At 59.5% G+C, this 12899-nt stretch overlaps 2 protein-coding genes across 5 annotated transcripts in view; one reads left to right on the plus strand and one right to left on the minus strand.

Annotated features, from left to right (window-relative positions):
• Positions 1-8973: 8973 nt before the first annotated feature.
• On the minus strand, positions 8974-10888 carry RPL35 (ribosomal protein L35). Its single transcript, XM_075054672.1, has 4 exons — positions 10765-10888; positions 10352-10488; positions 9871-9952; positions 8974-9189 (listed from the first exon to the last, which is right to left on the minus strand). Exons 1-4 carry the CDS (start codon positions 10765-10767, stop codon positions 9040-9042), a joined length of 372 nt encoding a protein of 123 aa, XP_074910773.1. The 5' UTR covers positions 10768-10888; the 3' UTR covers positions 8974-9039.
• Positions 10889-10936: 48 nt separating this feature from the next.
• SCAI (suppressor of cancer cell invasion) overlaps positions 10937-12899 on the plus strand; it is a 51109-nt gene continuing 49146 nt past the window's right edge. For 2 of the 4 annotated variants that reach the window (XM_075054664.1, XM_075054665.1), the window contains exons 1-2: positions 11469-11570; positions 11704-11748. In XM_075054664.1, the coding sequence (XP_074910765.1) occupies positions 11518-11570; positions 11704-11748 (98 nt within the window). In that variant the 5' untranslated portion in view covers positions 11469-11517. Of the gene's footprint in view, positions 11071-11468; positions 11571-11703; positions 11749-12899 lie in introns of those variants that run through there. The other 2 variants (XM_075054668.1, XM_075054670.1) reach the window with 2 other exon arrangements.

A 12899-nucleotide genomic window follows, 5' to 3' on the forward strand; every position in this document is an offset into this window, starting at 1 on the left:
CCAGCTGGGCTGGCTGCGGGACGCCCGTCCACTCCCCTCAGGAAGAAAACACGGGGGAACGGAGTAATTAAACCCGCGTGGCTGGAGGGCAGCATCACCTAATTGCAGCCGTGGGGCCTCTTGCAAAGGCACCCCTCCGAGAACATGCCCCCCGCTGCCGCTAACACCGTGCTAACGAGAAGCTCTAATTATGCCCACATGACAGACATTTCATGAAATACATTCTCCCCGCGACGGCTGCCTGGCCTTGCCCCCAAAACTTGCAGCTGCGTGTGCCAGCTCAGCCGGGCTCCGCAGCCCCGTCCTGCCGCAGGCTGGGGGCAGCTGGGGAGGGGGCAACACGGGGCGACGTGGGACGATGCGGGGCGATGCGGGATGATGCGGGGTGATGCGGGGTGGTGTGGGGTGATGTCAGGTGATGCAGGGCAGCGAGCTGGCAGCAGCGTGAAGGCTCACGAGGGTTTCTTGGCAGCGCAGGGCTGTGCAGCAGCAGCGCAGGCTGTAAAAGCATCAGCACCATAAAAGCTGGGGTGCGGGCACTGCGAAAGCAGCCCCCGGCACACGGGGCTCTGCCTGACGTGCTCAGCGCCAGCAGCAGCCTCCTCCCGCTCCCCACCGACAAAACACCAGCAGTGAGCAAAAACAAAGGGACTTTTGTTTCCTGGTGGGGTTATTTTGTTGGGTCCTTCAGGCTTCCCAGACCCCCCACCGCTCCACACCCTTTTCTCGATCTAAAGTCACCCTGATCCCCTTTCTCTGCTGTTATATGTCGGGGACTCACACCCCGGGTCGGGTCCATGGAAGAGGCTCTGAGCGCCTGCTCCGATGCTCCTCGCCTGCAGCCCGGCCAGCCCATCTCCGCTGCCAGACCCCGGGATGCGCGGAAACATCCCTCACTCCTGCTGCTGCCCGCAGGGACGTGTGTCAGATGTGCATGTGGCAGGGGAGCTTCAGCCCCAGCAGCCCTTCGCTAGCTGGTCCTGGTCCTGCTCCTGCTCCTGCTCCTGCTCCCTGGCATGGTCGTGGTCCATGGTCCCTGATGCCTGGTCCTGGTCTCCGGTCCCAGGTTCTGCTCCTGGTCCCAGTCCCAGTCCCAGGCAGGATGAGGCAGGCTGGGGAGCATGGGGGTCCCCAGGCAGGACACGGTGGGGATGTGTGGGTGGGGGCAGGATGGGCTCCCGCCGCGCCGGGCGCTGCTGACTTCCAGACATTCCTCCTGTGCGTGGCCGGCACCACCTCGGCTCATAATGTGATTAAAAGATTAAAATCTCTCAGTTCAGCAGCAAGCAGCAAATGAAGCTTGAGATGGGGATGCTGAGGGGCTGCAGTGCCCGAGGCCCCCGTGACAGCAACACGGTGCCCGGGGAAGGGTGGCCAAAGCCATCCTGGCCCATGGCTGCCGGTGCTGCTGCCCTCCTTCCAAAACCACCCTCCCGCGGGCACTGCCAGTCCCTCGGTGAAGCCGGGCAGCAAAGCCCTGACACCCCCCCCCCCTCCTTCTCAGTTACTGGCTGGGGTTGGTTTGTTTGTGGTCGTTTTGTCTCATTCCGGGCCCCGCTGACCAGGCTGGCCGTCCCGCTTACCCTGCCGCTGAGCTGGCCCCACCAGTACCGTGCCATGGTGCTGGCACAGCGCAGAGCTGTCCTGGGGCCGCGGGTGAGCCCCAGGGGTGGCCAGCATTTGGGCAGGCAGGATGCACAGCGGGTAGAGCGCGGCACCAGCCCCGTGCCAGGTGACATCCCGGCCGGAGCCAGTCCCGGGCCACAGCCTGTTGGCACCTGCTGAGGGTGCACCAAAAACCTTGTTTCACCCCGGGTGCCGGGAGCCTCGGCTGGCGCAGCCGAACCACCCCCGGCTGCAGTTTTCTCCCACGGGACGGCCCTGTGCCCGACCCATCCCTGGGGCACGAGATGCTCCAACAACTCGCCCACGGCCACACAGCCCTACCCTGGCCACGGAGAGCCAAGAGCCGCCTGCTCGGGAGCTGCAGGGCCGGGACCGGCTGCGCTCGGAGCATCTGACGGGGGAATCGGGTCCTTCCCTCCATTCTTATCTCCATCCGGAGGCGGCTGACCCGGGGAACGAGGCGACGTGTGTCCGGCAGCAGGTGGAAGCGAGCCCTGGGGCTGTGCCCACATCACAAACATGCTTCAAAGCCGGAGCCAGCAGCACCGAGCGTCACAGGGATCTATTTTTATTGCACTCCCTGACCCTTCTCTCTGCACGGTCCCTGCTGCCGGCAGGCCTGGGCGCAGCCCTGGCAGTGCAGCAGCGCGGGGAGGGGAGCCATTTCCCGCTGTGCCTCTCCCTCCCGCTCCCTGGGGACGTGCCCTGGCTCCCTGGCACAGTAGCAGCACGGCAGGATGGTGCTGGCACCGCTCTGCCCACACAATCTGCTGGGGCATCCCTGCCCTCCGCGTCCCTGAGCCGTGGCTTGCAGGGCAGCTTCAGGATGGGCACATTCCTGCCGAGACCCACCAGCTCATTGCACCCAGGGCCAGCAGGGAAGGACACGGACAGTGAGGCTTCCCTGGAAAGCGTGCGGGTGCCCGGCATCAAACCTGCTCAAGTGCTTCCCCTTGGCCGGGGCTGCGCTGGCAGCAGGGAGCTGTTTCTCTTGTAACTGTGACGAAGCTGCGGCTGGAAGCGCAGCAGGGGCTCAGGATGCGAGTGTTGACCAACCCAAACAACGCTGGTCAGGCGAGCCTCAGCTGCTTCTGGCTCCGCATGCACCTTCCCAGCACCCCGGGGCTGTCAGAAATGGTGCAGAGCAGAAGCCAAGGCGTGAACCCATCCCTGGACCGGGGGCCTCTCCATCCCTGCGTGTCCCCCTCTCTGGGCTGGGGCAGGCACAGAGGGCACAGCCCAGCACAGACCCGCTGCTCCCAGCATGAACCTGCTGCTCCTCCCAGTATAGACACGCTGCTCCCTGCAGGGACCCACTGCAGGAGGTGGAAGAGGCAGCACCCGTCTGCCGCCCCCGCCCCCCTTCTCTGGGCCATACAGGGCACCGTCCTGCTCTGCACCGAAAATAGAGCTGATTGTCCCCAGGGCTGGCAAAAAATTCGCTGGGGGCTGCAACTGCGTCATTGCCCGGGGAGGCAACACAGCCGGGCAGGGAGCGTGGCCTCGTGCCCAGCGGTCCTGCCTTCGCCCGGGCTGGGGGCAACCCGGCTGCTGCTCCGCCTGGATCCCTCCTGGCAGAGCTGCCCGGGCACGGCCAGACTCCGGGACCAGGGTCTCAGCAGGCGGCCGCGCGTGGGACACGGCGCTCAGCCGTGCCAGCAGCCTCTCGGCAGAGCCTGGCGGTCCCCACGTCCTCCCTGGGGAGCAGGAGGCTCAGTGCCAGCGCCACAGCCCTCGCGCCGTGCCCCCATCCCATCGGCCGCCCACGCTTGGGACGTGTTTGGCGGGAGAACGTTGGCGCTGCCGGGGATCCTGGTCGGTCTCCGGAGAGCCGCGGGGCGATGCGGGGCGATGCGAGGCCGCGGCTGCCAAGGCTGCCGACCTTGAGTGGCAGCGTGGAAGGGCTGGGCGGCGGGAGGCAGCGGCGGCCGGAGGGAAGGGAGGGGAGCCGAGGGCCTTGGCGGTGCCGCCGCTGACTCACCAGTGGAAAGAGAAATCTGTTCCCAGGCTCGCCGCCGCCACCTCCAAACCACCCCAGCTCCCCTGGCACCGCGTGGCACGGCAGCCACTCGGGGTGGTGAGGTGCACCCTGCAAACGCCCCTTCCCCGGCAGCCCCCCGCGACGGCACAGCACGGGGGGGAAGGAGAGGGCTGCCCGTGGGCCGCTCTCATGGCCGGGCTCTGCTCGCCCTTACACAGGGGCTTTCTTCATCACCCTGCGGATGCTCAGCCAGGCTGGCAGGGAGCCAGGAGACCCGGCACGCAGCGGCCCCCATCTCCTGGGAGCCCAAGGGCCACCTTTGTCCGGGAGCTCCCAGGACGGCGGGAGCAGTGCCCCGCGGGGCAGCGCCTGCGTCCAGACACTGCCCGTATTCATGGGAGCAGCCGGACCGGGGCAGCGCGGGGCCAAGTCCTCCCCCAGCCCAGCCAACAAAACGGGCATTCAGGGCAGGGAGCGGGCGGCTGCCCCGGGCAGACCTGGGCCGCCCGTGTGGCCGGCGGGACGCGGCATTTCCCCGCCGGGCCGGGCATTCACAACGCGGGGCTTGTTGTCCACCAGATACGCCGGACACGCTGCTGCTCGCACGCAGCCACGCGGGGCCGCCTCTCCTCGGCACGTGGAGGGGAGTGGGTGGCATGGCGCGGCCAAGGGCACCCGGATGTGCCCAGGGTGGTCATTCCCAAGCTCCCTGCCCATCCTGCCCTGTGCAGCACCTTGTGCGTCGCGCCATGTGCCGCTCCCTGCACACCCCGCTGCATGCGGAAACCGGGGTCAGCCCTCGGTGTTAGCGCTCAGGAGAGCTGCTAAGGAGCCGTCCCAGAGGAGGGAGGTGACGGGAGCAACGCCAGGAGCCTTAGAAGAGCTGGGGTTTGCATCCATCGCAGCAAACACCAGTCAAGGCAAGTAGAGCCCGGGCTTTCCCACCCAGACCTTGCACAACCTGCATCTGCCCTCTCTGCAGCTCCCCTCCTCCCCCCAGACCCCCTGCCGCTGCCCAAGCAGCAAAATCGGGTGCAGGAGCAGGTCCTGCCAGCTCCCAGAGACACCATCTGCGCTTGGCTGGTGCCTGCTGTGCCGGGGAGTTGGGGAGAGAAACATCTGGACCTGCTGAACACTTTCCAGGGCGCATGGCCAGGGTTCCCTGCGCGGTGGCATCAGCCCCGGGCCACGTACCGCAGTCAGCCAGCGGCTGTTCCTCCTTCCTCATCCCCACCCTGGAAATTATTTATTTGCTGAAGAACAGCCTTCCCCAGGAAGTCTGCTCTAATGCTGAGGGACATCTTCAGTTACAAGGAAAAAATAAACAGTTTGAGCCTCAGAGGCCCTGATGCTCTGCAAATACTGGTGCTAAACCCAGGGCCAGTGTCTGCAGCTGTGCAGGGTCAGCACGGGAGAGGGGCTCCAAGAACCCCCCATCATGCCCAGGCAGCGTCATGCCAGAAGGGGACAGACCCCACGCTGCCTGCAGTGCTGCCTGGTCCCTGTGAAGGCAGCACAGCCCTGGGGTGCTCTGGGGGGGTTGCCCTTTGCTGGGGGTTCTCCCTCCCCACCACGCTCAGGCCAGGGCAGCCCTGTGGTCACGCAGGTACTCCTCCGTGTTCCCCCCGAGCACAGCTGGGACCGCTGAGCCGGGGCAGGACCAGCACGGGTACAGGCTGTGGGTAGCACATTTACCTTCGTTTTCTGCGCTTAGTTGTTTTTGTCCCTGTTTCCCTCCCACCCCAGCACGTTTGCAGAGAGTTTGCAGCTGGCTGTTTTGCAGCAGCAGCTTCTGTCAGGGAGGTGGGACCACACGGTCATCCTCTGGGGCTGGCAGGTAAAGTGGGAACCAGCACAGACCACTGACCACCCTGCGGAGCTGGCAACACAAGGAGGACAGGCATCCGCCTTGCTCTCACAGCAGGAACAAGTGTCTTCTCCACCTGTGCCCTGGAGGAAGCTTGTGCTACAGCCCATCACCTCACCTCTGCATCCATTCAGACAATCGGTATATTGTTCCCGATAATTTAACGGGCTGCTTGTCCGTGGGATGTCTTCTGTAACAGCACAGGGTAATTCTGACGAAAGGGCTGGACTGGTTGGCTTTGCCACCCTGCTACAGGTGGATGGAGTAATTCAGCCCCAGGATTTAGTGCGGTGCCAGAAACCCATTTACCTCCTCAAAAAGCTGCTGTGGACTGCGCACAAACCGCAGCTTCAGCTGTTCTCCAGTACCGACTCCTGCTTCAGTGTGGGGATGGCTTCTGGGCGCAGTCCCGGCTTCCCAGCAGTATCTGGCAGGTCACCTACTCCCCCTCCTGACAGCAGAGCGCTGCGCCACGGTCCCCTCTCCCGAGGGAGCAGTCCCCCACTTTGCACAACCACCCTCTGTGCAGGAGGCAGAAGCAAAGTGCGCCCTTGGCAGCAAACACCGAGTCCCAGCCCAGCGCCACGCAGCAGGGCAGGCTGAGGTGGCACCGAGCCGAGCACCCCGTTTTGTTTTCCATTCACAGGGGTGTACAGAAAAGCCTTGAAAATACAGCAGATTGTAACTGAAAACCCCATTAGATAATTGAGAAGTTGTACAAACTGATTTACCTTCAAAGGTGGCCTTGCTCTGAGCAGGCAGTTGCACTGGAGAGCTCCAGAGGAGCCTTCCAACCTTAATCATTCCATCTTTGTAACTATGCCTTGCAGAACTGTAGATGCACAAATACCAGCAAAACCCTCCTGGTTGTGACTTCACGATGTTCACAGGTATCAGCTTCAGCTGCTATTTATTTTGTCCCTGCAGTTCAGGCACATGTTTAGAGTCTTCGCTGGGCATGATGATGTTCTGTCCAAACCTGCGAGTTCTCCTTGGATGTTCACTGCCTGGTAATTAGGGTTTTCTCCCCCCCCCGCCCCCCCGCCTTGTTACTGACTAGTAAATGGCATGTCAGTGATCTGTATCACAACCTGATCTTTTAGAGAGATCCCCTCTAGGCAGTGCTGCGGGTCCCGTGGCTGGGGCTGGAAGGCAACAGCCATTTCACCTGTAGCACACCCTGATGTTGCCGTCAGAGGCTCTGCAGTGCATTCACCTTTTTCCCATCTCCGTTTTCAAGCCACACCACAGCTCATGCCATGCAGGAGCAGACTCTGGAAGGCCACCAGGTCAGCGTTACCCGTGTTTGCTTGTGCACATGAGGAATGCTTGTAAGAGCCATCAGACTCCCCTTGGATGCGCTGCTGGGGGAGCACAGGAGTACACATCTCTCCAAAAGGGAAGCCCAAACACAGCCTGGCACAATCCAACAGAAGGACCCTGCCCCAGCCTGCCCGATTCCCAGCACAGGGGACCAGCCCCTCCCCTTTTTCAGGCATCAGGTTCCTGGGACAGGAGTGTGTGGATCTGGGACCCTCACAGCGCGTGCTCCTGCTGCTTCTGGAGGGCCACGCGTGCTGGCTGAAAAGCACATGCTTCTCCAAGAGCGGCTTGCTGCTAGCCACTGCAGGATATTCAGAAACATTAGTGCAAAGCATTTTCTAGCCCTGCCTGCCTTCATGGTAACATGAACATGAGCCAAAGAACAGTTCCCACATACAACACTCTGTCTTATGGCATGCTTCAGTGGCCTGGACCCACACGGGGCCCAGGCCCAGAGCTGTGCCAGGCTGGGTCTCCTTCGCTGCCAAACGTATCATGTTCAGGTCCACACTAAGCTCCTAAGAAAGCCATTGCACAGCCAGTATTAGCATCATTGTAAAGCTATCCCTCATAACAGCTCAATATATGGAAAATTCACTTTTACACACACAATTGGACCTCTCTCTGGTTAAAACTTGTTTGAGGCTTAAAAATCCTTCAGATCTACACCAAGTTCAGTGAGCACAATTAAGATCTTTTTTCTAAACAGAATCTGGATCCAATCTAAGGACTCCCTAATGCGTAGAGAATATTTCATGTTAGAATACATCAGCTACACTAACACAAACCATGACTGCTGCATCGCTAACGCGTGAGCAGCACTGTGTAACCCTTACATCAGAACCAAAAAAGGCCTTCAGAATCGCAGCTCTGTCTCCATTCCAAAGAACTCCACCGGGGACAGAAAGTCAAAACATTTAACTATTTCAGTGCTTCACAGGTGAAAGCATGGAACCATGAGACTGGGGAGTGCCTTGAACTTTAGAGGTAACCACCTTCTAGTTCAGCTTTTCTGAAGTCTGGTTTCCTGATTTCCTCTGACCTCAACCAGCCTTCATAAGCACCAAGAGCACTTGGTCTGAAACTCTCACACACTCTACATTTTCCTAACACTTAAATGGAAGGCAGCTTCTTCCCTTCCCATCTCACAGCGTGTACTGCTGTATGTTAACAACAGCCTGGTCGGACTACTCTCATCCAGAAGAAATACCTGTGTGCCACTAGAAACACATCGTCTCGATACTCCTAACTCTCAGGGCGAGTGCAGTCTCAGCCTGCAGACTTCATCGCAGGCAGCGTTGCGGCTCACGTGGCTTACTGCCTGCAAGCACCCCTGCAGTCCTGCCGCAGGCCCCCCGGCACAGCTGGGCACCCACAGACCAAAGATCCTGGATCTGAAACGCACCTGGGCTGACAGGTGGTATCGGGTGGATCATTCACCTTCGCCCCAAGAGCACCCTCTTATTCCAGGAGCTGTTTGCCAAAATTAAATCAGCTGCAAGTGGGAACAAATCTGGAGGATGATGTCAGATCCCACCTCCTGAGCAAAACTGAAGAAGTTTCCTGGGAAGGGGGCTGCAGCAGCCCCCTGCCCACCCCTCACCGCAGCTCCGGGCAGCAGTGGTCAGACTAGTAACCAGCCACCTGGGAGGCACCTGCCTGAAGCAGACTCCCAGCAGAGCCAGGCAAACTGCTACCTACAGCATCTGCCCCAACCTGGGGTGGACGGGGATTCTTTGGCGCTACAACTAGTTGCACAGAGATCCAAAACAAGCGCTGACAGAATTCTTCAGTTTCAATGAAGTCTGCTGAAACACCTCAGCAAATTCTTACATCTCCGTAACACTTAAATGCTGCCACAAGACAAAAAGTTTAAACGTTTACTCTTAAGCTACTGAAGTGATGAATACCAACTCACTGTGTAAACATCTGTGTAAATCTTCCATTAAATCAATTTCAAGTTAACTACTTTTTACATGTTAAGCTGAACAAACTTCACAGATCCGTACTCATTTCCCTGTTCTTCAAAGAAGAAAATAATCTTAAACTGCAAGTTATGTTAGTATTTTCATTAGCAATAAGAGTTCAAATAAACTTTCCGTGAATCCTCCGCTTTCTCTTGATAAAGCCAGTGACATCTTTATCCCACCACTACTAAAAAACCACCAGTGACAGCTTCCAAACAAAATTCTATTTAATGACACATACTCAGCTAATTAAGAACTTCAGGTACACTGCAGTTTTATGCCTTGATGGCATATTTCCGGACAGGGTACAAACGTTCTTTTCGCTGCTGTTTTTTGGTCTTCAGATTTTCTTCGTGCTTATTTAATCTGCGTCGCATGGCACGAGTCTTCTTCGGCCGCAGATCAAGAGGCTTATACTTTTTGCCCTGTTTGTAAAAATACACAACAGTTGAGTTTGAGAGGCTACAACATACCAATTGGGCACACAAGCTCAGAGAGAACCAAGTTGCCTGTAGGAACACCAGCAGCAGTGTTTTAAGCTTCTTTTTATTGGCACTATCGTTGCAGTCTAAGAGTTTAAGAGAACTTCTCTCCACTGGGAGATAGGAGTCAATTGTAACTTTTATACTATTTGTACTAGCTTTGACTCAGGTTTAAGTAATGCTTAATCTTACAAGTCCCAGTTATCCAACACCTCTTGAAATGCTCTTTTTTCCCTACTCCATATAATTCAAACCTAAAGAAGTAATATTCTAAAAATTATAGAAGCTTATTGAGATAAAAGAATTCCTTGGTCACCTGCAACACGATTAAAATTTAGGAGCATTTCCGCAAACTGCATCTTGTAGAAAGTATACTACACCCCAGAGAAGCGATGCTGCCCCAAAGACTCTCCCAGCAAAAGCAGGTTCACACTGAGCTTACAGAATTCAGGACAGTCTTGCAATAATATTTAAAAAGGAACCATGACTAAAGAACTTTAAAACTGAACATAAATGAGTATTTTTTGCTTGAATTAACAATCTACAGAATCGGTTCTTTCCTTCAACTATGCATTTGAAAACAGTAAGAGAAAAAAGATCACTATGCAAGATGTTTGGACTTACTTTGTAAAACTTCCTCAAGTTCTCCTTCTGGGTCTGATTGATAACAGTCAAGACTCTGGCAATGGATTTGCGCACCACACGTCTGCAGGTGGGGAAAAAAGTATGTCTTGGAACACAGCGGAAGACAAGCACCACACGTTTAAAAGCCAGTATGCAGAAATCATGCACATGCTCCAGTCAAGTAACTCCCACTGTACCGTGCTGTAGCAAAACCCTAACAACTTCCCGCATGTCTCAGCTTAACGTCTCCGAGCAAAGAGATGCTCAAACTCATTTTCAAGCCTACAAGTTAATGTGTTCCTCTTCCATACCGGTTTTTTCTCGTTTTACAGTACACAGACCGTGTAAGCACCTCTCGAGCACACAACCCAGGCGCGAGCACTCCCGCACGGTACCGGCTGAAGGCCGCCGCTCACACACCCGTTGCTCCGGCTCGGGCAAGCCCCCCACAGGCCTCGCCGCCGGCCCGACCCCCACTTACATCTTGGAGAGCTTGGAGGCGGCCCCACCGGTCACTTTGGCCACGCGAAGCTGTGACAGCTCCACCTTCAGATCGTCCAGCTGCTTCAGCAGCTCCTCTTTCTTCTTTCCCCGCAGGTCTCGGGCCTTGATCTTGGCCTGCAGGCGGGGGACAGGCCGTCAGCCCCGCTCCCGGCACCCCGCCGCGACCCCCGGCCCACAGCGGCCTTCCCCAGGCCGCCGCCCCGCGGCCTCCCGCCGCCCGCCCTCATCCCTCTCTTCCTCGCCCTCCCCTCATCCCGGCGACGGCGGGGCCAGGCCGGCAGCGTGTGACAGCGGCGCGGCGGGCTCGGTGCCGCGGCGGGCCGGCCGGTGGCGGGGGTGCCCGCGCGGATGCCGCCGGATTGCGCCGGGGGAAGGCACGGGAGCGCTCACCATGATGGCAGCGGCCGGGCGGAAAGGACGGAAGCCGCGCAGGGCCTACCAATCCGCGGCGGGGCGGGGGGAGGAGCCTGTGTGCTGCGCACCCCCCCGCGGGCGGCGCGGTGGTACCGGCCGCGGGCGCTGACAGGGAAGGCGGCGGGGCAGCGCTGCCGGCCCCGGGGCACCGGCCCCTCGGGAGGGGGCTGCTGCGCGCCGCTCTGCCGCGGCGGCTCGGTGCTGCTGCCGCCGCCGCCGCCCGCTCTTCTTCAGCCGCCGGAGCCCTGTCAGAGCCGAGCCGGTGTTCTCGCGCTGGCCGAGGTGCGGCACTCTTACCCCGGCAGCGGTGGGGGACGTGACAGCGGGCCGGGCGGGAGCGGCCACCGCGGCGGAGCGGGGCAGGGGCAGGGGCAGGGCCGTGCGCGCAGGTGGCCGGGCGGGCGGCAGGGAGGGAGCGGGTCGGGTCGGGTCCGGGGCGGCGGGACAGGCCTCCCCGCACGGTGGCGCCGCCTCCCGCCGTATCCAGGCAGCCGCGCCGTGCCTCACCGGCCCCGCGCGGGAGGGCGGGGAGCTGCCGATTGACGGCCTGCGCCGCCCATCAGGAGACGGCCTCGCCGTTAGCTCCGGGCGCTCCCCCAATAGGAGCGGGCGGGGGCGGGGCGAGGCCGGCCCAGACTAGCGTGAGGCGGCAGCCGCGCTCCGCGCAGCCGGAGCCTTCGCCGCGGCGGCGCTGGCAGCTCTGCCCGGGAGCTGGCGGAGGCGGCGCGGATGGTGAGAGGAGCCGCCCGGCAGCGCCTGCCCCGCACCGGCCCGGCCTCCAGGTGCGGGGGGGGGCGGAGCGGCGGCGGCGCGGGCGGGCGCGGGCGGGGCGGCGGGGCGGGCGGGAGCGGCGGCGGCGGCGGCGGCGCGCCCCTCACCGCTGTCTCGCCCCTCATCGCTGTCTCGCCTCCGCAGAGCTCCAGGCCCAGCGGAGAAGCCGTGCCGCAAGCGGAAGCCCAGGTAAGGCGGGAGCGGGCGGCGCGGCAGGTGCGGGCGGGGGCGGCCGGGGCTGTGCGGAGCATCCCCCCCCCCCCCCCGCCTCTGGCGGGCTTCTCCCGGCGGCGGGGCCGGCGTTAGGCGCCTTCTGAAAGGAGCCGCAGCTTCGCCCGGGGCGGGTGGTCGTGGTCGTGGTCGTGGTCGTGATCCGTGCCCTGGGCCCGGGCTGAGGGGCAGCGATGGCGGTGGAGGCTGCCGAGGCCCTGTGCCCGGGTGCACGGAGCCATGCTCGCCGCTGTCTTTGCTGTTAAGGGAGAGGAGAAATAGGATGTGACACGTCTTCTGCTTAGGCCTTGATTCACAGCGTGACTGCAATAATTAGGAAAAACGGCCCCCTCTTTATTAACTTCTCTATTCTTTATGTTGCTTTCCCTCTCGCCACCCCGCCTCTCCCAGCTGGGGAGGCGGTGGGTGTTGAGCCGTGCCTTTGACAGGTAGCTGCATTTCAGCATCAGCAAATTAATCCTTTGGGATCAAGTATTGCTGGATTTTACAAGAGCTGTCCGCGCGGTGCTGGATATCCAAATTGCAAGTTCGACGGAATCATTGTGGATTTGTTCTGATTTTAAACTTTTATCTCGGCACCGCCCTCTTGACCAAATTCTTTTTTTGTATTGTCCAAAGCATTTCTCAGTACGTGAGGTGAAACGCCCTTGGGGATAGAAGCTGGATGATTGTCATGTTGTGTCACCCCCCCCAAATTTCTTGTCCATTACTGGCTATAAAAATGTCAGTAACCAAAGGCTGCCTCAGATAAAACATTCAGAATCAAGACTGCAGGTTTTCGGAGGCTGGATCTAATCTTCCACCACAGAATAGGACCTGTTTTTATCAAAGCCAGAGTTGCACTTCTGTAATTTGATAACCGGGCTCCAAGCTTCCATGCTTAAGCTGTGTATCGGCTAAGCAATTCTAGCCCTCCAACCTGCAAAATGGATTCCATAATTTAACAAAATCACTAGATTTCGCAAGAACTATCAAAATGCAATCCATAATTCTCAGCATCTTGTCTAAGATAATGCAAAGCAGCACTGTTGGACCATACAACGACTAAAATGCTAGTATAAGTGAGTCTCCCAGCATGCATACGCTCTCCCACCATTCCTGCAAGCAAC

The sequence above is a fragment of the Buteo buteo genome, chromosome 23 (assembly GCF_964188355.1).
Source record: "Buteo buteo chromosome 23, bButBut1.hap1.1, whole genome shotgun sequence".
Lineage (NCBI taxonomy): Eukaryota > Metazoa > Chordata > Aves > Accipitriformes > Accipitridae > Buteo > Buteo buteo.

Bases quoted from the DNA above. Each gene is read 5' to 3' on its own strand.
- RPL35 (XM_075054672.1), bottom strand. The intron at 9,953-10,351 runs GTAAGTGGGGGT...CCCCACCTGCAG, and splicing joins GCCTCCAAGCTCTCCAAGAT to ACGTGTGGTGCGCAAATCCA. The intron at 9,190-9,870 runs GTAAGTCCAAAC...TTTTACAAACAG, and splicing joins ACTTGAGGAAGTTTTACAAA to GGCAAAAAGTATAAGCCTCT.